This window comes from Vicia villosa, linkage group LG7 (assembly GCF_029867415.1).
Source record: "Vicia villosa cultivar HV-30 ecotype Madison, WI linkage group LG7, Vvil1.0, whole genome shotgun sequence".
Taxonomy (NCBI): Eukaryota; Viridiplantae; Streptophyta; class Magnoliopsida; order Fabales; family Fabaceae; genus Vicia; species Vicia villosa.
Window position 1 is genome coordinate 40,734,274 of NC_081186.1, and position 23,765 is coordinate 40,758,038.

Genomic DNA, 23,765 nt, shown 5'->3' on the forward strand with positions numbered 1-23,765 from the left:
CCTTGCATCCAACACATCGAAAAATCTAGCGAACCCATACTTAGTTCTGGAAGGCTATTGTTCACAAAACAAAAACTTAAACCGGTCCATGAACAGGTTGTGTGAGGTAAAAGTTGATTAAAATTTCGTAGAAAGGTTGTGTACTCAACATTAGGTTGTACAATTTTCTGACAGCAGAAATTTGAAACAATGATCTTGAATTTAGATATGAAGACGTGTAGTCATTATTTATTTACCATAGGCTTTTTGTGAGACTCATACTATTGTTGGTTAGGTTGTCACATGCCGTAAATATATTAGATAAATGTAGTTCAGGATTTATTAACAAAGGTTGTGACATTAATAGGGTATTGTTGTAACAATTTAAGTGAGTGAAAAATTTTTAGGGGTTGAAGTTATTTTGGTACTGATATAGAAACACAAAAGCATATTGATAAGGAAGTTGATATAAAATGAACGAAAAAAAACGATCCCATTAGAAAGTACAGGGACAAATAAAAACAACCCATTTAACCACTTGTTGCAAGTTTAGGCCTGGTAACAAAAAAGACATCCAAAATGGTATACAAAACATTGGTTATGTTGGTGACAGTGAAGACATGATTTAGGTTGCATATTTTTTCCCACGCTTGGCCACCTTCTTGACCTTAGTCGATGATAGGTCGCCTTCTCCGAGAGGTTGCATTGGTGACTCAACCGCGTCTTCGGGAGGCATCCTCTTGACATATGCCAAAGGTGTTATGGGATCGGGAATAGGCGCCGAGGAGATCTCTCCTTCCTGTTCAATGGAAACCAAAGAGGAGCAAGAATTAGTAAGGGAAATTTTGACCACTTTACTCTCAGGATCAGTATATGGAAATCCACCGTATGGTTTGAGGTTGCAAAATATCCAAGGAAACACCCTCGCCAATGCTCTCCAATTTCTGCAGAAACAAACTTCATAAACTCCTGATAATTTATTTAGAAAATAAACAACAGTTGGACAACTTTGTGGTCAGAATGAATACCATTTCAGAATGAGTAGTGGACTCTTGGAAAAGTCTGTAGGAAAAGAAGAGTGATTAGTAATCGCCAGGATTGACAATAGAAAGAAATTTCGATTGTTTCTCAAAAGATAAGGTGACTACCTCTTCAAATTCAATACGAACATCTTTTCCTTCCAGTTGATCAACAGTTTGTTTATTTTTGAGATACATGACAACAGAACCATTCTTAAAGCGAGGGTTCCAATTAATCTTGAAAGAAAACTTTTTTCCTAACAATTTGTCCAGTGCAAAGGGATAGTTCATCGGATCAGTGATTCCACTCTAATATACAAATATAAGATAAGTTAAGTGTTAAATCATACAAACATAAGGCATGATAAACCAAAAGTTTTGTTGTGTATGTCACCTCTACCATGGTCGAACGAAGGGTAGCTACAGATGTTTCTAACAGTTCAGCGGCCTCACGGTCCCAGAAAACAAACCTACCGGCCGTACCATCGTGAACGACTTCAACACATATACGAAAACTAAACAAAATATTTAGTTGTCAGCATAACAAAATAATGAAGGGGTCGTAGTTTTCATCATAGTATGCAGGTAATACGACCTCCAGATTTCAGCCTCAGTCATGTGTCCGAATTTGCAGAAATAAGGTGGGCTATCTCCCTTGGCCATTTGAGGACATTTATGGAATTGCTTATAGTACCATCCATTTGTATCAGGAATAAGCTTATCCGTTGTAGAAACGGTGACACACATTATTGGCTGCAAAAGGTATACCAACTTTAATGTTATTTACCGCGTTCATAGCATGGGCGTTTAAACATAAATGTGTTGGAGTTGCGACATACCTCAGACAACACAATAATTTCTGATAGTGGCAATTGCGAAGCCTTTGAGAAAAACTTATCAGCAGGGGATAGGTGACCTCCCGAGGTTTGTTGCGAGCAATCATGGCTGGATTTTCCCGTACTGCCTTGGGATTTTGGCAATGGTAAAACCGTTGGCATACTGCAGGAGTTATAAAAAATGGGGTTAGTTACCGAAACAATACCAACCATAATAGTAACTGTACAAAAAAGGTAAAAGGGAAAATTGTCGATTAAGAAATACCGGCTTAGAAAATCAATTATCTCAGGAATCTCTTCATTTATGTGTACGGTGGTAACATTATACGTATTTGTGACAGCAAGAAGGTATTTTCCTGTATCACTCATGTTAATAATAATCATATAGGTTCTGTATAAATAGGTTATTAGAAATCAAAGACGGAACAATTGGCAAAGAAGAAGTAGTTGTAAACCTTCTTCCTTAATTTTGGCGTATTTCAAGAAGATGACAACCGGGGCAGAGGGATCTACTTGTTTCTGTTTGAATTCAAAAAATTGAGTTGCGTAGGTTTTCCACAAAGTGCAGTGCAACGTGTTAGACCTAATAGAAATAAGCACCATTAGTAATATTTAGTGAAATGAGGATCATAAGGGAAATAATATACCCCAAGTCCCGCAAAATGAAGTTGATCTGTGGTTTCTTTCCAACCATTGACTGCGTGTATCCCACCTCGTCGACGATACCAATGACGTCTGAGGAGAAAGTAAAGTAGAAACTGTTAAATTTGGAAGAGTTAAAGGAACTATATAACGAAAATGATAAAGTTATGGAAGAACCTGTTAGCAAGTGCTTTTAGAAAAATATTTCAAGAAAACTGTAAAAATACAACCTTTGGTTGAGCCAAACATTTAAAGAAATAAAGAAAACTTTGTAAAGGTGCAAGCTTTTTCTGAAAACATGTTATGAGAAACCATTGTCATAAAAATACAACAGAGAACGAAATCAACAATAAAGGGTTCCAGAAATATTTGTCATCAGATCCAAACATGATTGAAACAGCCATAAGATTACAGAAACAGACATAAAAAGATAATGGTGTAAACAAACACATAACTCACTTGTTTGTCAACTATGACCATCTCAAAATGCTCCTTGTTAGTCATCGTCACTTTCCACTTACGTTGAATCTTCACAGTCAGGTTCCATAGCTCCTTTCTTTCGTTTATGTCCCCAACCTTGTCATAAGGTCTCGCCATAAGCGAAGATAGAAGTATATATTGAGCAGAAAAATTTCGCAGATTTTAGTTGAATGAAGATTAGGTAAAGGAGACACAAATGAGAGAGAAAGGGAAACCAAAGGAAGGAACAGGTTCCAAAGCGGTACAGCAGAAGGACACAGCAGAAGGATGGGTAGATCAGAAAATCGTGACAGCTATAGTAACCAAAAGCAACTTTTCCAAAACCAAAGTGCATAAACTGGTTACATACGAAGGAAATAGAATTTGGTAGTTTAACAATGAGTGTATTATTGAAGTAATGGGTTAGTCAAGACATAAAGGGATACTTAGATAGTTAAGATAGGGGTAAAAAAGACATGAAAAGTGAGAAAAGAAGGTATGTGGCAATTATTTAGTAAAGGGCATTGTTGGGTTTTCCAGAACAATAAATGTTCTTATATGGTAGATTAGCAATGTTTACAATAGAAGACCCTCAAACCCGACTTTGTTCCATGTATATCTCAGTTGGTGCGCACAACTCGAATTATTTTAAGAGTTAAATATGTTTTAGGTCCTTCTGAAATATCAAATTTTGTTTTTGGTCTCTATTAAAAAGAATGATATATTTTGGTCCCTCCTAAATTGTTATGCACGTAATTTTAGTCCCTACTGCTAAACTAATATGTATTTTTGAATGATTATTTTACATACATGTTTAGAACGTTTTAAAAAATTCCTTGAAAAAATAGAAACTCAAAATTTGATTTCTAAGTTGAGATTTTCATTAGTTTTATTATTATCTTTGGAAATTTAAAAAATTAATATTTAATTATTCTCATTTTAAAAAATTCTAAAGTTTGGTAGATAAATATTCTAAACATATATGAAACAAATTATTCAAAAATTTAAAATTAAAAAGTAATTAAACAGTTTTTAAATTTTTAAAAAATAACAAGGACTAAACTTGCATTCATATATAAAAAATTTTGAAACTAAAATATTTCATTTTTTTAATATGATCTAAAAATAAAATTTAAAATATTTATAAGGACCAAAAACATATTTAATATATATTAATGGTACAATGTACTTCAATCTAAACAACAATATAAAAATTTAAGAGGACAAGCCAGAAGGAGCAACATAATTCCGAAAACAATATTAAAAACTTCCCTTACCTAAAGAAATATTCCAATGAACTAACAAACATTAGAAAAGAAAGAAAATACATTCCAGTAAATTAACAAACCACTTGCTCAAATGAAAATAACTATATCCCTCCTCTACCAAAAATCGAAGTCTTGATTTTGATTAGCGTTGCTTTAACATCTACCATATTGATTCTTGCTTCAGGTGAATGTTCACAACAATTAAGGGCTAAACCAAAAATAGATGACATGTGTGTCAATATGCCATCCATTTGTTCTCCGTTCTGTTGGACTAAATTAGGATCCAAGACCTCCAAAATTGAATTAGACAGTGATCCAATGATCCATGTTTTCATACTTAGATCTCCAACAAATATATCATCAGTTGGTTTTCTTCTTGTGAAAATCTCCATTAACATTATCCCATAGCTGTATACATCCCCTTTGACAGAAACAATTCCCTCAAATCCATACTCTGCATGTGTATATATAAGTACTAATAGTTATCAAATATTCTTAAATATAATAAAAGCAAGTTAACTTAAAGAAACAAATTATAATTGCCAACTTGTTTTTTTTTATTTTTTTATTTTTTACAACTGTTTCTTTGAAAGTACATATATACTATTGTATTTATAAATATAAATCATATAATAATTTGTGATAATTAAAAATTTATACTCGTGATCTATAACTTTTCATTTCATTACAAGGAAGGGTTTTAAATTCAAGAAGCACGATTATATATTTACACAACCTCAAAAAGACGAGTAGAAATTAAAATTGATTATTTATAAGACCCTGTCATACTCTTATTTATATGGATCATGGCATGCTTTATCCACCAATCCTTTGAAGATTGTAAATTGTAATGAGTTGTTTGATGATATAATAATTTGTGATTGTTTATTATGAATAAAGGATACTGTCATTTTGAAATATTCAATATCTTTTTGTATGATATTATTTTGCTAAATAACAATTACAAAGTAGATAAGGTGGTTTGGGGAGGGATATATAGATGATGACTCAACAAGGAAGTACATTATGAGTTAAAAAATCAGATATAGCTTAACAAAATAATTATTGATAGTCACTATGGAATTTTTTATTTGCAAAATAAAATAATATGGTTAGGAATAAAAGCATAAAGAAGAAAATGTTTAGAAGTAAAAGAGATCAAGAAATGACCTGGTGCAAGGCAACCAATAGTTGCCAAAGTCTGTATATGAGTTTTAGATTGTCCTTCATCCATGAGCTTTGCAATACCGAAATCGCTAACATGTGCAACCATATCTTCATCTAACAACACATTAGTAGGCTTTAGATCACAATGAACCACTGGTATTGAAGAACCATGATGGAGATATTCCAATGCAGAAGCAACATCTATCATTATATTTAACCTTTGCAAGAAATTCAAACAAAAGTTATTTGAATATAACCATTTTTCCACACTTCCATTTGACATGAACTCCATCACCAGCGACTTGAAATCAAGATTTGAACAACTGCTGATAATCTTAATTAGATTTCGATGTCGTAGATTTCTCATTGCATTACATTCTGCATCAAAGCTCTTTGATTTTTCCTCCGACTGCAAATCAATTACTTTGACAACAATCATCTCACCGTCAGGAAGTTTGCCGTGATACACAGAGCCAAAGCCACCCCTTCCAAGTAAATTACCCTCATTGAATCCATTTGTTGCTTGCACAAGTTCATAATAAGAAATTCTTCTTGGAGCTCCTAAAGTTGATAAACCTCTTTCAAGAGTATTTTTGACCTTTTTTCTTTTATTAACTTTCAAAAGTATTATGCTTCCAACAATGAAAATGATTGACACAACTATGGGAACCATGCATTTGAGTAATAGCTTCTTTGCCTTTGAACTTTTCTTAACAAGTTTAAGACATGGAGGTACTTGTAGGCGAGGATTTCCGCAAAGAGCTTCATTGTGCATAAAAGATTGAGCTGTCCAATTTTTGAAAAGTCCACCATCAGGGATCTCTCCTTGTAATCTATTATAAGAAAAGTTGATGTTTTGAAGATACAAAAATGATTCAATGGATTTCGGAATAACACCGGTTAGCATATTATGAGATAATTCCAAGGTGGTTAATCTTACCATGTCACCAAGTGAAGTAGGAATTGACCCATACAGTTTGTTATGATCTAAAGAGAGATTCTGCAATGTCTTTAAGAAAGTGATGGTTGCAGGAATGCTGCTGGAAATATGGTTTCTTGATAGATCTAATGCTAAAATTGCTCTTAAATTCCCAATCTCTGGTGGAAGTTTACCAATCAAAGCATTGGAGGACAAATCTACCGCTAAGATATATGTTTTTTTTTTAATAAGTAATGAGATTAAAAACCGGATTAAAACCGGAAACCGAATACACAAGCTATCACCTCTTTATACAGGATAGAGGGAAATTATGCCAAGCATAAAAGTTACAATTTAAAGAAGATCCGTTAACTATTCTAAACCACTTCCACGAGCTCAGAACGATCGCCGAGAGGCATTCATCAAAGCTGAAAATATTGCCTTTAAAGATGATGGCATTCCGCATCAACCAAACATTCCACAGAGTCGTTAACCAAATAATTCCCACAGTTAAACGATCTTCTTTAGCCTTAACCTTATCAGCATGATCCAAAAAATTCCTCAACTCCTCCAAAGACAGATTCATAGAGTCACCAAGCCATTGACCCACCTTTGTCCAAATTCCTCTAGTTACCGAGCAAGAGTCAAATAAATGACTGGAATTTTCTGGAAAAGAGAAACAGAAAACGCAGCCACATTCGGAATCGTTGCCAATGATTCCTCTCGCCTTTAAAAGATCTCTTGTAGGTAACCTCCCCAGCACAAACCTCCATCCGAAAATACCCACTTTAGAGGGTACACTGAGTTTCCAAAGAAAGCTTAATTTTTTCAGCACATTAGGATGCATACCCGGGTTCACATCCCTCCTGTAAATTTCAGAAGCACACCTTTTTACCGAAAACCCGTTAGTTTCATCCGGTAACCAAACTATTTCGTCCCTACTCAAATTGCCACGGTCTAGGCTTGGGAGGCACTGCAGCAGCATCGTCAAAAGATATTCATCGTCGTGGTCGTAGTCAAAGAGAGGAAGGTATCTTAGAGTTCAATTTGTTATATCCTATGTTTAAATTTCTAAGCAAACTCATATTTCCCAAGCATGAGGGTAAAACTCCTGAAAGATTGTTATGTTCTAGATGCAAATCACCTAAACCCTGAATTTCACAAAGCTCCTCGATAAATGATCCTTCTAGTTCATTAAAGCTAAGATCCAAGTACTGAAGTTCATGCAATCCTTTAAAAATTCTAGGAATGGGTCCATTTACATTATTCCCAAACATAGAAAATAAGATCAAGTTGCTCATGTTTCCAATATCCAGAGGAATATTGCCACCAATTCCACAGTAGTCTGCCATAAAGGATATTGCAGTTATGTTTCCAATTGATTTAGGAAGGTTGGATGGTATATGATTTTCTGATAAGTGTAGAGATTTCAAATATCTACAGCTCGTCAAAGAAGTAAAGAATTGAACAGAATCATTTATTGTCATATCATTTTTAGATATGCGAAAAGATTCGAGGAGTCTTAAATTTCCAAAAGCAATATTGGGAAAAGATCCACTAAATGCATTGGAATTAAGTTGAAATTCAACGACTTTAGAAGCGTTGAATATACTCGCTGGAATATTTCCAACAAAATTGTTTCTATTCAGGTGAAGTACTTGTAGGTTGGGAAGGCTATATCCTGTATTTGATGGAATAATGCCAAAGAGATTATTTCGTTCAAGATACAAGCCTTCCAATGACGACATGTTAAGGAGTTTGGAAGGAATGGACCCAGTAAGTCTATTGTCTGATAATACTAGATACTTAAGTTTATAAAGATAGTTGATCTCTTCGGGTATCGAACCTGAAAATGAATAAGATCAGCATTGTGATTAGAGGATTGCTATCCTTACACTGGATTTTTTACACCATATATAGCATGTGTGTTTTTTTTATTAAAAAAATTGAACAATTATTATTAAATATAGTAAAAGGAATCCAACCGTATAAAAATATGTTCTAGTTGTATCATCTAGTGTAGGATTATCATTTCTATTGTGATTATGATGTATTTATTAGGGACTAGGGATCATTATTAAGTTTAATAAAATAATAGCTCCTTGATTTTTTTTCTTCTTATTACTCACCCGTTTCTTTTCAATTGTCAATTTTAAATGTTATATATATATATATATATATATATATATATATATATATATATATATATATATATATATATATATATATATATATATATATATATATATATATATATATATATATATATATATATATATATATATATATATTAAGAAAACAAATAATTTTTTTTTATATAATAATTCTTTTACCAATAATATCCTTAATTATTTGTCATATACATTTAATTTTTTCTTTCTACAATATATGATTAAGGATAATTTTAACAAAAATGCAATTGAAGTTACTTTGAACTTTACAAGAGACAATTATAAAAAATAAAAATTGTTCTAAAAGTGATACTTAAAAAAGAACTGAGGAAGTAAGAGTTAGTCATTTATCTATATTTTTTTCAACTACTTGGTCTTTTTTTTCTTTCTATATTCTACCACTAAAATTTGTGGTTAAATATTGATGAATGAATAATGTAGAGTGTCCATGTGACAATGAGACATGCAAAACTCTTAATATTTTCCTAAAAATCAATACTATAACTCGCAAAACTCTGAGTTAAAGTCATATTTAAATTAGAATCATTTAAATATTTCAAATAATATTAAAATAAAATTATAAATTAGAATTGCTTAATCTTTAAAAATAATATTCAATTTTATATTTTTCAATATTTTAAAACGGTTTGTGATTTTAATTTGTATCAATTTTTATTTCAACTTTTTTTTAAATGTCTAATCACTATGATAAAACCGACCTATGCTTTATTGTCTTTCACTACGCCAAATATGATTTTTAGCAGCACCCCTACGAGAGCGCTTTTAGGGAAAAGCGCTCTTATAGATTTCGCTAAAAACAAACCAAAAAAACAAGGAAAAAAAGCGCTGGTAAATGGTGGGGGTACGAGAGCGCTTTCTAGAAAGCGCTGGTAAAGGGGGGGGTACGAGAGCGCTGTCAAAAAGCGCTGGTAAAGGTGGGGGTACGAGAGCGCTTTCTAAAAGCGCTGGTATAGGGCATCTTAAGAAAGCGCTTTCAAAAGCACTGCTATAAGTGTAGGATACGAAAGCGCTTTTATTCTAAAAGCGCTGGTATAGGGTGGGATACAAAGGCGCTTTTGAAAAGCGCTCTCGTAGCTAATTTAAAATTAAAATTTCTAAAACAAAATTAACAAAACACGCTATTTTCCTTCAGTACTGTTCTTCTCTAAGCTAACGAAACCCATATCTCCCTTCGCGACACTGCTACTGTTCATCACTATTTCTCGCCCAAAATCGCCGCCGTAGAGCCCTACAATCATCTCCTTCTCTTCACTGCAACCACATTCATCCTACAATCATCTTCTTCTCTTCGCCACCGTAGCTCAACAACAAAGTTCACACGCGAAGATAACAAATCTTGTTCGCCACCATAGCTCAGCAACCCATATCTTCCCATTCTGCATAGCTGAGTTCGAATCGATTTTGATTTTCACATCAGGTATCTTTGATTTCTAATGAATCTTGTTCGGTTTGATGGGTTTTATATATGCTCGAATTTTGAATACAGTCATTGCAATTGGCGTTAGGGTTTGTTTAATCAGAAAAGGTTTTATCAGTCATTGCAATTGGCGTTAGGGTTTGTCAAATAGCAATGGTACATGGCTATAGTGTTGCGAAATTTGAACAAATCATTGTTGCTTTCTGACACGGATGTTGTTGAAACTAATGAATGGGTTTTCTGTAAATTGAGTTAGAATAAATTTAGTTTTCTGGTTATGGTAATCTTTCCTCCCCCTCAAAATCTCACGCATTATTTGTTACTGTAGGGAGAACTTGTATCATAGTTAATGTTTTTGAAGTAGTAGTTGCTTCCTTCCATGTAACTTGTGAGATAGACTAAGGATTACCAGTTCCAGCGAAACTAAGCTTCACTTGTCACATTTGCAGTAAAAAAATATATAAAAGGGCATGATTGTTATTTTGAGGAAAGAAATAGAGGAGAAATATAAAACCCACCAAAGCATATATTAAGCAGCCAGTGTTTTTACTTATTCTATGTGGACTTTACTTTTCTAATTCATAATATGCTCTTGTAGAATTTGTTAGATAATTTTAAATGATGAGTTGTCATATTAACTTGGAATATACTTGAGAGTTGAGAGATGTACAAAGGAAAGGGATATAATCTTAACTTTCTTTATGCATTCATTCTGCTGAAGTTATCAAAAGTAAATAATTTAATTAAAAAGTTTACCAAAAAGAAAAATATCACGAACAAGTAGAGTTAAATATCAATCAAAAAGAAGAGTTAGAAGTGAAAAACAATAGTTACCAACTTATCTACCTTGGATGTGTCATACTGGTTTCATTGGTTTTAACCATTTGATATAGGTACCTGTGGTCTCCCTTATTGTTTTATTTTTGTGTTGCAAATTTTAGGAGTTCCTAAATAGTTTATTCAGTAAATTCATAAATTGTTGAATCTGGCTTATTAGTAAATTTCTTTCTCAAATTACTGGTATTATGATGAATTTTGCAGTATAGAAACTAACTTTAATATGTTCAATCTAGATTGGGGTTTTTTTGATATTGTGTTAGTAGTGGTGTATTTAACTGCATCGTGTATGTTTAATTTTACAGTTACTTTGAAGGCTCTGGTTTCTACTTGTACAACGCCGATTCAAACCTACCCGTCTCCCACATCAAGTCCAACTCAGGTTACTAGCCCTTTCTTCTTGCTCATAGTTTGTTGTTTTTTGCTTATAGTTTATTGTTCATGGTTCTATTTAATTTCAATTTAGTGCCTCTCAACCAGTTTTTTGGTTTGTGGACTTATATTACCTTGAAATAAGGTAATGTCTTCTTTAAGAAATTGGGGGTAGGCTGAAATAAGGTACTGTCTTCTTTTAGAGACTCAAACAATCGAGACAACTGTAACTTCCTATCTTTAGCTAACTACCAACTTAACCAATATGAAAGCTATAGGATCTCATTAAGTATTGCTTAAGTGTTGCTTATTCACAGTAGTATATTTTTGTACTATAGTTGCATAACATTCTATTTCAAGACTTGAGTGGTTTGACAAGATTTATTTCTATTATTCACACTTTATAGGATCTCATTAGGTATTCTGATCAAGACATAATGATGATAGCTATTTCTTATCTTGACAGAATTCCTTAGTACCTGATAGAGAAACCAAGAAGCAAAAGCATTTGTTTAGCTTAATTAAGACATGGATAAGACATGGATGAATTCAAACTGATTGTCGAAAGAGTACGAGAAAGGGGTATGGGAATTCGTTGAGTTTGCGGTTGCGCACTCCGAAGACCCGCTTCGAATGCCGTGTCCTTGCCTGGGTTGCTGTTATGGGGGTAAGGTTGACGGGAATAAGTTGGCATCCCATTTACTACGGTTTGGAATTGATAGAAGTTATACATGTTGGAGAATGCATGGTGAGAAAAGTAACGGGAATGCTGAGTCGAGTTGTAATAGGAAGTATGCTTCAAACGACGATTGCACAGACACATACGATTGCGATCGAGTCGAAGAGATTGCAGAAGCGCTTGAAGAAGATCTTGCGGATTGTCCCAAAATGTTTGAGAGGTTGGTAAGCGATGCAGAGAAACCGTTGTATGAGGGTTGTACAAAATTCACAAGATTGTCTGCGGTGTTAAAGTTGTACAACTTAAAGGCGGACAATGGATGGTCGGATATAAGTTTCACAGAGTTATTAGCCCTTATGAAAGATATGCTACCAGATGATAATGTTCTTCCCAATCGAACGTATGAGGCCAAAAAGATGTTGTCCTCTATTGGCATGAGCTATGATAAGATACATGCATGTCCAAACGATTGCGTTTTGTTTTGAAACGAGTATGCAGCGTTGAATGAGTGTCCTAAATGTGGTGCCCCTCGATATAAGAAAAAGTTGTCTCCTGCTAAAGTCTTATGGTATTTTCCTATAATTCCGAGATTTAGACGCATGTATCGTAGTGATACCGATTCAAGACACTTGACTTGGCATGCAGATGAAAGAATTATTGATGGAAAGTTGCGACATCCGGCAGACTCACCACAATGGTCGAAAGTTGATACTGATTATCCTGAATTTGGAAAAGAAGCAAGAAACCTTCGGTTGTCATTGTCTACTGATGGAATGAACCCGCATGGTATTCAAATTATCTCGCAGAGCACATGGCCTGTGATTCTTATGATTTATAACCTACCTCCGTGGCTATGTATGAAGCGTAAGTACATGATGTTATCTATGCTAATTTCTGGGCCTAAACAACCAGGGAATGACATAGACATATACTTGGCACCCTTAATCGAAGATTTAAAGTTTTTTGTGGGAGAACGGTGTGGAGGTTTACGATGGGTATAGGAAGGAAAGTTTCAACTTGAGGGCGATGTTGTTTGGAACAATTAATGATTTTCCAGCATACGGAAATCTATCCGGGTACAGCAATAAAGGTCAAAAGGCGTGTCCTGTTTGTGAAGACGAAACCGATACGACACGATTGGAGCTTTGTCAGAAGAATGTCTTTCTCAGCCATCGTAGATTCTTAAATTCTAATCATCACTACCGTGGGTGGAGAAAAGCATTCAATGGAAAGGCCGAACATCGTACAGCCCCGCCTTTTTTGTCAGGTGATCAAATTTTTGAAAAGGTGAAAGATATGAGCACTCAGTTTGGCAAGCCTTTTGCACATTCACTTGTTAAGGGTGGGTGGAAGAAGAAGTCAATTTTTTTTGAACTTCCATATTGGAAGTCGTTGTACGTATGACGTTTCCTGGATGTTATGCATATTGAAAAAAATGTATTTGACAGCGTCATAGGTACGTTACTCAATATACAAGGAAAGTCTAAGGATGGCCTCAACATAAGGAAGGACATGGTAAACATGGGAATGAGAACTGAGTTGGGACCCGTGACGAAAGGAAAACGAACATATCTGCCACCTGTTGTTTACACTCTATCTAGAAAGGAGAAGAAATCATTGTGTAAGTTCCTCAGTGAAGTTAAAGTTCCAGAAGGCTACTCTTCAGATATTAGAAGACTTGTGTCCATGAAAGACCTCAAGTTAAAGAGTATGAAGACGCGTGATTGCCATGTTATAATGGAACACTTTTTACCAATAGGTATACGTTCTATTCTTCCAGAAAAAGTAAGAAGCGCAATAACTAAGCTGTGTTTCTTCTTCAGGTCAATTTGCAGTAAGGTGGTCGATCCCGCGATCTTACCAACATTGCAAAAAGAGATAGTTGTTACTTTATGTGATCTTGAAATGTATTTTCCTCCCTCGTTTTTTGACATAATGGTTCATCTAGAAATGATCATAATGAGGGTATTTGGATCAATCCAACCGTCCGCGTTGTTAAGAGACGCGTAGAACACAATCCTACCAAGAAAAGAAAGAGACGTTAGTGATAAAGGTAATAGTATACATATTCCGACTAATTTTCTTTATTCAATTTGTACCGATTGTTTTATTCAATAGTATAGTACTTAGTCAATTTTGGTGCATATTCTCGTTTTGTACATAACTTTTGAACCATGTATCCGTTTGTTGACTTCTTTACATGTAACTATACTATTTTGACGATTCCGGAGCTGCTCATGCACTTATCTTTACATTTCGGGACTGTTTTTTTATCGGTTTTGCTTCTGCCCGTAATCAAAAGTCGGGCTTAGGGTCTGAATTTCGAAAAACCGACTTTATTTTTGAGTCCGTGGGGACGTTTTACCATAGCCATGTAAATTTCGTTCAATTCCGACAACTTTCTTTTTTGACGCTTATTTTGATTTGTACCGATTTCGTTTACGATTTACTTGTACATGCATGGTTTGACTTCCATTTGACTTGTATAGATTGTTAGCTTATTAATAGTGTACTAATGTGCTTTAGTTTGTTTGATACAGGTTCAATGGCTTCGGATAGAGATGCTCCACCTGAAAACTCACAAGAAAACTCACAAGAAAGAGATGCTCAAGAAAGAGATGCTCCGGATACAAATGCTCCACCTGATACTGAAGCAAAAGAAGTTGCACGAGGCATCACCATTATGAAGGGAATCATTCGACATAGAGACCAAGGATTAGTATACCATTTGGATTGGAATTCTGAAAAACAAGCAATTGGTCCTAATTCTGCAAAGTTGACAAGCTATATTGGTACACTTGTTCGTATGCATATTCCGGTCTCCATAGCTAAATGGAATCTGAAAAGCGAAGAGTTGGATGCGAAAAAAAAAAAGCGATTTGGGACGAGTGATCGGAAAAATAGAATGTGTACTATTTTCACCGGTGTAGTTATAATGGGTTTTACCCCAAGTATCGATCACGAGGATTGCGTAGGAAACACAAGTTATTTAAGTCAATTAAACAAAAGAGCAAATAGGTGTTTTGTTATAATGCAATAAGTAAATTTAAATAAAAGAAATAATAAAAATAAGCTGAAATTAAAGTTTGACTTTTTAGATGTAATTTGAGGTAATGCCAGGGTAGGTGTTTGATCTTCCTTATAATGACTCTGTAAAAAGATCTCTTCAACAATTTCATAGAATGCAACTATTTGTTCTTAAGGGTGTTTCCCTAAGTCCTTAGTGGAAAACCTTTTGGTTTGCAATCCTATTGCCTAAGTCCTTAGAAACAAAGGTTTGCAAACCAAAGATGTAAATAATCAAGAATGTTCAAATAATCTTTCGGTATCCCTAGTCCTAGGTGATAACTACTAGATCAAATTGTTTAAAAACCTTAACAACCGTAGTCCTACAAATTGTTAACCGTAGATCAATCTTTGTTTTTCCGACAAAGAAGGCATAAAAACATTAAACAATCAAATTGCATAAAACTAATACTTGATTAAAGAAATACGGAATTCAAAAGTTATTACAATTCAAATCAGGGACACCCCCCTGGCATTGGGGGGTTTAGCCTCTCATAATATTCAAGAAACCAAAATCAGAAAGTTTAGACATTTACAAAAGAGTAGGAGAACTCTGATCTTCAATGGTTTCCACCGTTGAATCTCTTCGTCTTCCACAACCTTGATGAAGCTATCTTTCTCTGCTCTGGAATTCTATCGTACGATCCAAAGTCTCTTCCCCTTGTCTCTCAAGCTTCTTTTAATCCCTCTAGGTTTTCAGATTTCAGCCACAATGCCCAAACTTCCCCCGGACTTTAAAAATTGGAAAAACCACAAATTTAGAAATCCTGCCCGCACCGCTGACACGGCCTTGTCCCTTGACACGGGCAGACCGTGTCCGCTTCTGGTCTGGGGGATAAATTCTTCTTGAGGCCTGACACGGTCAGACCGTGTCCGCCTCTGCCCATATGCTTTTTCCTTGCTTTTTGCTTCTTTCTTCACATCTTTTGGCCACGCGATCTTCCATCAATCTGAAGCTAACCTGAAACCATTACCAAACGAGATCAAAAGCACCTAATTCACAATGAAAACGACATAAAAATACATTGCTCATAGAATAACTAGAATAATATGAATTAAAGAAAAACACTTAAAAACAACCACAAAGTGTTACCAAGTATGGCGATCTTATGCCGAATGTATGACGAAATTAAGTAGAAATGGTGACCGATCACAACCCCAAACTTATCTCATTGCTTGTCCTCAAGTGATGCAAGAGATCAAACAGAGGTCACCTTAAACTTTTCTTTTCCACAACATAGTCGATGTCTTTCGCAACTTACTTCTCTTTCTTGATTAGGCGTTCGGGCTTATCGAACCTTGTTGTCCATCACACTTCACAACAGGGTGTATTTCACCTGCAAACTTTTCACACTTCTCACATTGTCTCTCAGGGTTAGAGTGTTTTTCGCTCAACATCACGATATGCAATATCTACCCTTGACTTTGCATGCATCCTACTTTCACTACACAAAGAGAATTCACACACTTTTGAGGACTTTTTAGGTTGTAACGGGACTGAGGTGAAAGGAAGGATAAACAAGAGATTGATATGCAAATGGTTTATGAACTAGCACTTATGGTATTTTTCTTGTCTTTGTGTTCGATTTTGTGTGAGGGGGTTTCTTCTTAGACTCTCCTTTTTACCTAATTACCGGGTAATCAACATCGTTCGAGTCTTTCAAATCTTTTTAGGCAAGTGTTTTAAACTATTTTTTCTCTTTTTTTTCTTGTGCTTTACACACTTTTCTCTAATTTTTTTTTCATATCACACTTGCCCTTTATTTTCTTAAGCACTACCCCAAACTTACAATTTCACACAGATTCAAAAGAAACAATAATTACACAAGTGCCAAACAAAGATGATATAATTATGGTTAAGGATGACATGTGTGGGTTTAACAAACAAGGGGGGATGGCTCAACGGGTTTAACGAGGGATAAAACCAAAATAAATGAAGGACAGAAAGGCTCTGGGGAGAACAAACAAGTGCCTCAGTGTGTGATTTCATAATTGTACTGTGTCGGTAGGACAAACGCAAAATTAGAGAGATAAAGTCATACCTGATTTCACTCTCATGATGATCTTTACATGTGTTTGGCATTTTATGTTCCTCACCATGTAGGCTAAGTTTGCAGCTTCAACACACCCTTTATGTCATGTGACTTTCCTTTCCGGCTCGATTTCACCACTTACCTTCTCAGTCCAGTTCTTCAAGTTGCGTCCGACACTTTCGGCTATGTCCACTTCCAAAGTACCTCGAGAGATTAAGTTCAGGTTGCACCTTTCATCCACTAACTACCAATCATCATTCATTTGGCATCCATCACTCAATCTATAACACAATGTCAACACAACACACAAACAAAAACAAAAATGGAAAACAACTAAAAGCAAATGCAAAGAACCCCTCCCACACTTGAACTAAACATTGTCCTCAATGTTTTAGAACCAGCCTCAGAGAGGTTGCTTACAGAGGTATTGCATTCCAATGATCACTTCCCAGATTCCACTGGAGATACTCTCTTTTATTTCCTGAAAATAAGACAAACAACCAGAAAGATTTATTATTAAAACCGTGGGTTGCCTCCCACGAAGCGCTTCGTTTAACGTCGCATGGCTCGACGGTCCATTACCCTCTTTTATGGAGGGTATTTCCTTTTCCAAACCTTGTTGCTTGCCACTTCCGCAACCGCGAACTCATGAAGATGAAAAGCCTGGATAACTTTTCTCTTCAATTTGCTTCCCACATTTTTCTCGATTTCCTTAGCTTTCTTAGGACTTTTGGCGGCTACATAAGTTGGTTCCAATAGAGAGGCTATGCTTGAAACTTTTTCTTGGAGATTTTTAAGATTTTTGTCTTCTTGTTCACCTTCCGTCATACCAGTTGAAGTTTTCTCATTCACATCTGACCTATGTTTCCTGACTCCTAACATCTTCAAGGTTACTTCTTCCTCAAATGATTTCAGCGTTAGCGTCCCTTTTTCAATGTCAAAATTACAGCGGTCTGTCGACAAAAAGGGTCTCCCAAGAAGGATAGGAGTTTCTTCATCTTCCGGAATGTCCATGATGTGGAAGTCAACAGGGAAAACAAACTTATCAACTTCCACTAGTACATCTTCAGCTACCCCATAGGATTTCTTAACGGTGTGATCGGCGAACCTTAACTGTGTCTTACTTTCATTAATCTTTTCTAATTCAAGCTTTTTGAAAATGGATAAAGGCATTAAACTTACACTAGAACCAGAATCGAGGAGTACCTTTTTAAATGCTATATTCTTGATAGTGCATGGTATCGCCACCGGCCCAGGGTCTTTCCTCTTAATTGGGATCTTTCTTGCTGAAGAGACTATACCACACTTCTCGATTACAATTTTTGGTTCTCTTCCTAGTGATCTCTTTTTCGCCAACACCTCCTTCATAAATTTCTTATACAAAGGCATGTGCTCAAGTGCTTCAAAAAAAGGTAGATTCACCTCTAACCTTTTGAACAATTTAGTGAACTTCTTAAAGTCTTTCTCTTTTGAATTCTTCTTTGTTACTCTTGAAGGGAAGGGTAGTTTAATTTCCGTTTCAGCACCTTTTTTAATTTTTTCTTCAGCTGGTTTAACCGGTGGTATCACCACTTCTGGCTCTCTTGGGTTCTCTCTTATTTCCAAATCTACCTCTATCACCATAGGGTCATCTATCTCTTCTTTTTCCTTTTCCGATTCTAACACCTTTTTACTCCTTGTTGTAACAGCATTGATCTTCTCTAGATTTTTTTGATCTTTCACAGTTTCGTTCGGAAAGTTTCCTTGTGCCTGTAGAGTGAGATGTTGTGCTATTTGACCCATTTGAACTTCAAGATTTTTGATTGAAGCCGTGGTGTTCCTGAGGTTGGCTCTTGTCTCTTCTTGAAACTGAGAGTTTTGGGTTGCCACTTTTTCAAGAGCGATCTCCCAATCTTCTTTCTTTGGTACCTGTTGTTGAAATTGTTGAGGATGATGTTGGAATTGTTGTTGATATGGAAGTTGTTGTTGTGGAGGTCTGTGTTGTTGTGATTGCGCTGGAGTTTGAAATTGGGTTGATCCTTGCTTTTGAAAGTTTCCTTGTTGGTCCTTCCATGCGAAATTAGGATGATTTTTCCAACCCGGATTATAAGTATTGGCGTATGGATTATTTTGCCTCAACATATGAATCTGTTCCACCTGTTCCTGCGTTGCCACACAATGCATAGCAAAATGTGGTCCACTACATATTTCACATACAACTGAGGCAGCTGGTTCAATTTGTGCTACCTTTTGTTCACTAAGATTCATCTTCTTCAGTCTTCTTTCTACTTCAGCTGCAATTTGGTCTTCCATTTTAACTACCTGATCAGCAAGCTTCAAATCAATTTTACCTTCCGGTTGGCTCATTGCACGGTCATATAACTCGATGTGCTCATTAGCAGCAATAGCCTCTATGATCCTCTTGATACCCGTGGCTGTTGAAAAATTAGTTGAGCCACCGGCAGCCGTATCAATAAGCTGTTTTGTCTTAATTCGGAGACCATTTACGAAAGTCTGCATTTGCTCGGTTGGGTCCATATTATGAGTAGGACATGCAACCAAACATCTCTTGAACCTTTTGTATGCATCCCCCAACGATTCCCCTTCTTTCTGCTTGAAGTTTACAATATCATATCTTTTTCGGATGAAAACTGATGCGGGGAAGTATTCGTTCAAGAAAGCGGTTTCCATCTGTTGCCATGTTGTGATGCTTCCAGCTGGAAGTGAGTAAAACCACTCTTCCGCATCTTCAGATAAGGTAAAAGGAAACATTACAAGTCTCTTAGCTTCTTCAGAATGACCTTCAATCTTTAATGACGTTGTCGTGGTGAGGAATCTTTGTAGATGCTTATTTGCATCTTCATTGATTCGTCCCGCAAACGGCTTGCTCTCCAACTGTCGGATAGTTGAAGGATGAAGTTGGAAGTGTGCAACATTGACCGGTTGGTTTACAATGGTCATTCTTCCAAGTGGTGCATTGGCCCTTCCATAATCACCCAAAAGTCTCTCTGGAGGAGGTGGATCAGCTGCCATAGTTTCAGGCTCAGAATCTGACTGCTCGGACTGAATAGATATTACTTCTTCGTCTTCTGATTCTGAAACTACAGGGGAGTCTTCTTTCGATGCCAGTCTTTTTTGCTTGACTTCTCGGAGTCGTGCTCTCAATAGTCTTTCTGGCTCTGCGTTAAAAAGAAGTTCAGCTGAGGCCTTACCTCGCATACAAGATTAGAAATCGATTAGTAGATAAGTTAAAAATAAATAAATAAATAAATAAAATTAAAATAAGCAAATAAAAATTTCAGCAAAAAGAATTTTAATTGCAGAGCAATAAAATTTTAATTGACTAAAATAAAACTTATATTTTGGCAATCCCCGGCAACGGCGCCAAAAACTTGATCGGAAAAATAGCAAGTGTACTATTTTCACCGGTGTAGTTATAATGGATTTTACCCCAAGTATCGATCACGAGGATTGCGTAGGAAACACAAGTTATTTAAGTCAATTAAACAAAAGAGCAAATAGGTGTTTTGTTATAATGCAATAAGTAAATTTAAATAAAAGAAATAATAAAAATAAGCTGAAATTAAAGTTTGACTTTTTAGATGTAATTTGAGGTAATGTCAGGGTAGGTGTTTGATCTTCCTTATAATGACTCTGTAAAAAGATCTCTTCAACAAGTTCATAGAATGCAACTATTTGTTCTTAAGGGTGTTTCCCTAAGTCCTTAGTGGAAAACCTTTTGGTTTGCAATCCTATTGCCTAAGTCCTTAGAAACAAAGGTTTGCAAACCAAAGATGTAAATAATCAAGAATGTTCAAATAATCTTTCGGTATCCCTAGTCCTAGGTGATAACTACTAGATCAAATTGTTTAAAAACCTTAACAACCGTAGTCCTACAAATTGTTAACCGTAGATCAATCTTTGTTTTTCCGACAAAGAAGGCATAAAAACATTAAACAATCAAATTGCATAAAACTAATACTTGATTAAAGAAATACGGAATTCAAAAGTTATTACAATTCAAATCAGGGACACCCCCCTGGCATTGGGGGGTTTAGCCTCTCATAATATTCAAGAAACCAAAATCAGAAAGTTTAGACATTTACAAAAGAGTAGGAGAACTCTGATCTTCAATGGTTTCCACCGTTGAATCTCTTCGTCTTCCACAACCTTGATGAAGCTATCTTTCTCTGCTCTGGAATTCTATCGTACGATCCAAAGTCTCTTCCCCTTGTCTCTCAAGCTTCTTTTAATCCCTCTAGGTTTTCAGATTTCAGCCACAATGCCCAAACTTCCCCCGGACTTTAAAAATTGGAAAAACCACAAATTTAGAAATCCTGCCCGCACCGCTGACACGGCCTTGTCCCTTGACACGGGCAGACCGTGTCCGCTTCTGGTCTGGGGGATAAATTCTTCTTGAGGCCTGACACGGCCGTGTCAGGTGGCACGGTCAGACCGTGTCCGCCTCTGCCCATATGCTTTTTCCTTGCTTTTTGCTTCTTTCTTCACATCTTTTGGCCACGCGATCTTCCATCAATCTGAAGCTAACCTGAAACCATTACCAAACGAGATCAAAAGCACCTAATTCACAATGAAAACGACATAAAAATACATTGCTCATAGAATAACTAGAATAATATGAATTAAAGAAAAACACTTAAAAACAACCACAAAGTGTTACCAAGTATGGCGATCTTATGCCGAATGTATGACGAAATTAAGTAGAAATGGCGACCGATCAACGAGCTTCAGGTATATATCATATATGGTTAATTGTTGTTATTATCTTGACGATAAATTGTTTAAATTACTTATAATAACACACTATGCGTATGTTTTTTTGCAGAGGACTTTTGAGATACCAGATGATCATAGACGCTACATACTTAGTTTGCCCGGCAAAAGATATAGAGGGTGGAAAGCTTTTTTGACAAACACCTATCTTAAGGATAAAGATGGAAACTTTCTTGAAGAGGCACCGGGACGGCCAAAAAAGTATGAGATCTTCATTGATGAAAAAGATTGGGCTGAGTTTGTAAAGCAAAGAGATGAAGATTTTCGGAAAAGGAGTGCCACGAATAGTGCGAGAGCATCCAAACCCGCGTATCCATACAAAAAAGGCGTTTGGGATATGCACGCTTAGAGGATAAAATTGTAAGTAAATAGAAATAAGTTTTAATTAATTGTCTAAATGTGCATGTTTTATTTGACGATTTTATCATTTGTGTCAATGCATAGTTAGAGGAGACTAAAAGTGAGGAAACTTCACTTCCTGTACATGTGTTGTGGAAGGAAGCTCGTGTGGGCAAGAATCAAGCTGTCGATCCCGATGTTCAGAGAGTTTATACTGAATGTGTAAGTATAATACTGTGTCTTTAATTAAATCAAATGTTTTTTAATATATAAATGATTTTTTATCTCCACTAATAATTATTGAAATGTAAATGAATTACAGGAGACCTTGTCGCAATCGGTATCCACCGGTGAGGGGAGCGTACTTAGTAGAGCACTAGATGCTCCTGAGTATCCCGATCGGGTGAGGGGTAAGGGTCATGGTGTGACTCCAACCTCTTTTTACAAGAGTCCTAGGAGAAGATCAAATCTTACCAATGAAGAAGTGTTGCAAAAGTTGCAGGAATTGCAAGCACAAGTCTCTGAATTGCAAAGAGATAAAAATATGTATATGAGAGAAAAGTGCAACACTTCATCGGTGAAAGAAACTAGTGATAAGGCTAGTATCAACTGTCAAAGGAAATTTCCCGAGGTAATTATAAATTTTTTTCCTTACAAATTGTTCTATTTTATTAATGATAATGACTTTATATTTACTATTGGTTTAGGGCATTTCATCTTGCCAACTATACTTATCGTCACCGAATTATCGACTAGTTGGCAAGGGAAAAGTGCACAACACTTTGGGAGATTTACTTCACCATAGACCGCTCCCGGATGGACACCTGAAAGTATCGGTGGATGTTATATTAGATCATGATGCGATGCTACCGGTACCTGACATGGTCTCAGAGACGACATTGCTGCGAGATGCAATAGGATCATTTGTTGCATGGCCATCGGAGCTCATTACCATTAGTGATGAGGTATATTGAAAACGATTATGAATCATTTAGTTTTCGAATGTCAATTCTAAACCGTTTATTAATTATTTTTTACATTTTAATTTTAGACTGCTCCTATAAAACCCGCAATTAAGGGTAAAGGGATTTTACAGGAGGAGGAGTCTGTTGCATCACTAAAAGAGGTACATTTAAAGTGTTAATATATAATCTGAATCTAAATCTGCATGATTTTATATTTTACCTAACTTATATGATTTTTAGGCATCCGCTCGGGAGTCACAACAAGTGACGCAGCAAGTTCGTAGCGTACCACCCACTGGTTCTCCGAAGATAGCGGCAAAAAAAGGCGGTGCTTTTGTGCCTCGATACCGGACGACGCTCGCAACAATGGTCGATATGTCCGATTTGAAGGATGGTGCTTTACGTGAAATCAATATGGATGAAAGTGTCTTCGGTATTGAATTCAAGTCACATATTGCAATTGATGACTTGGAAGAGATTTTTACGCATGAACAACTAGGCGTCAGTAATATGCACTCATATAAGTGTATTCGTGTATATTTATATATTTACTTATTTGTGGGACTGATCTAAACATATGCTTTTATATATTTGTTAATTAGATCAATACAAGTGTTCCGAAGTCAACGGGACGCACAGGTATCCCGGACTAAATCAAACAACATTACTTGGATCAAAGTGCAGGTACATTATTTTTCACAATTTTGCTTATAATATTTATGCTACTTGATAAAACAAGACAACTATAAAATCTTATTTGTTTTTCTATGTAGTGTCCGCAACAGCGAAATAGTTCAGATTGC

At 35.8% G+C, this 23,765-nt stretch overlaps 1 protein-coding gene and 1 pseudogene across 1 annotated transcript; both read right to left on the reverse strand.

Annotated features, from left to right (window-relative positions):
- Positions 1 to 604: 604 nt before the first annotated feature.
- Positions 605 to 3,073, reverse strand: LOC131618916 (uncharacterized). The gene is made up of 8 exons (XM_058890067.1): positions 2,998 to 3,073; positions 2,482 to 2,653; positions 2,100 to 2,225; positions 1,838 to 1,997; positions 1,693 to 1,751; positions 1,393 to 1,513; positions 1,195 to 1,307; positions 605 to 923 (listed from the first exon to the last, which is right to left on the reverse strand). The coding sequence occupies exons 1-8, from the start codon at positions 3,071 to 3,073 to the stop codon at positions 605 to 607; spliced, it is 1,146 nt and encodes a 381-aa protein (XP_058746050.1).
- Positions 3,074 to 4,131: 1,058 nt separating this feature from the next.
- Positions 4,132 to 8,148, reverse strand: LOC131618917 (receptor kinase-like protein Xa21; annotated as a pseudogene).
- Between the last annotated feature and the right edge of the window lie 15,617 nt (positions 8,149 to 23,765).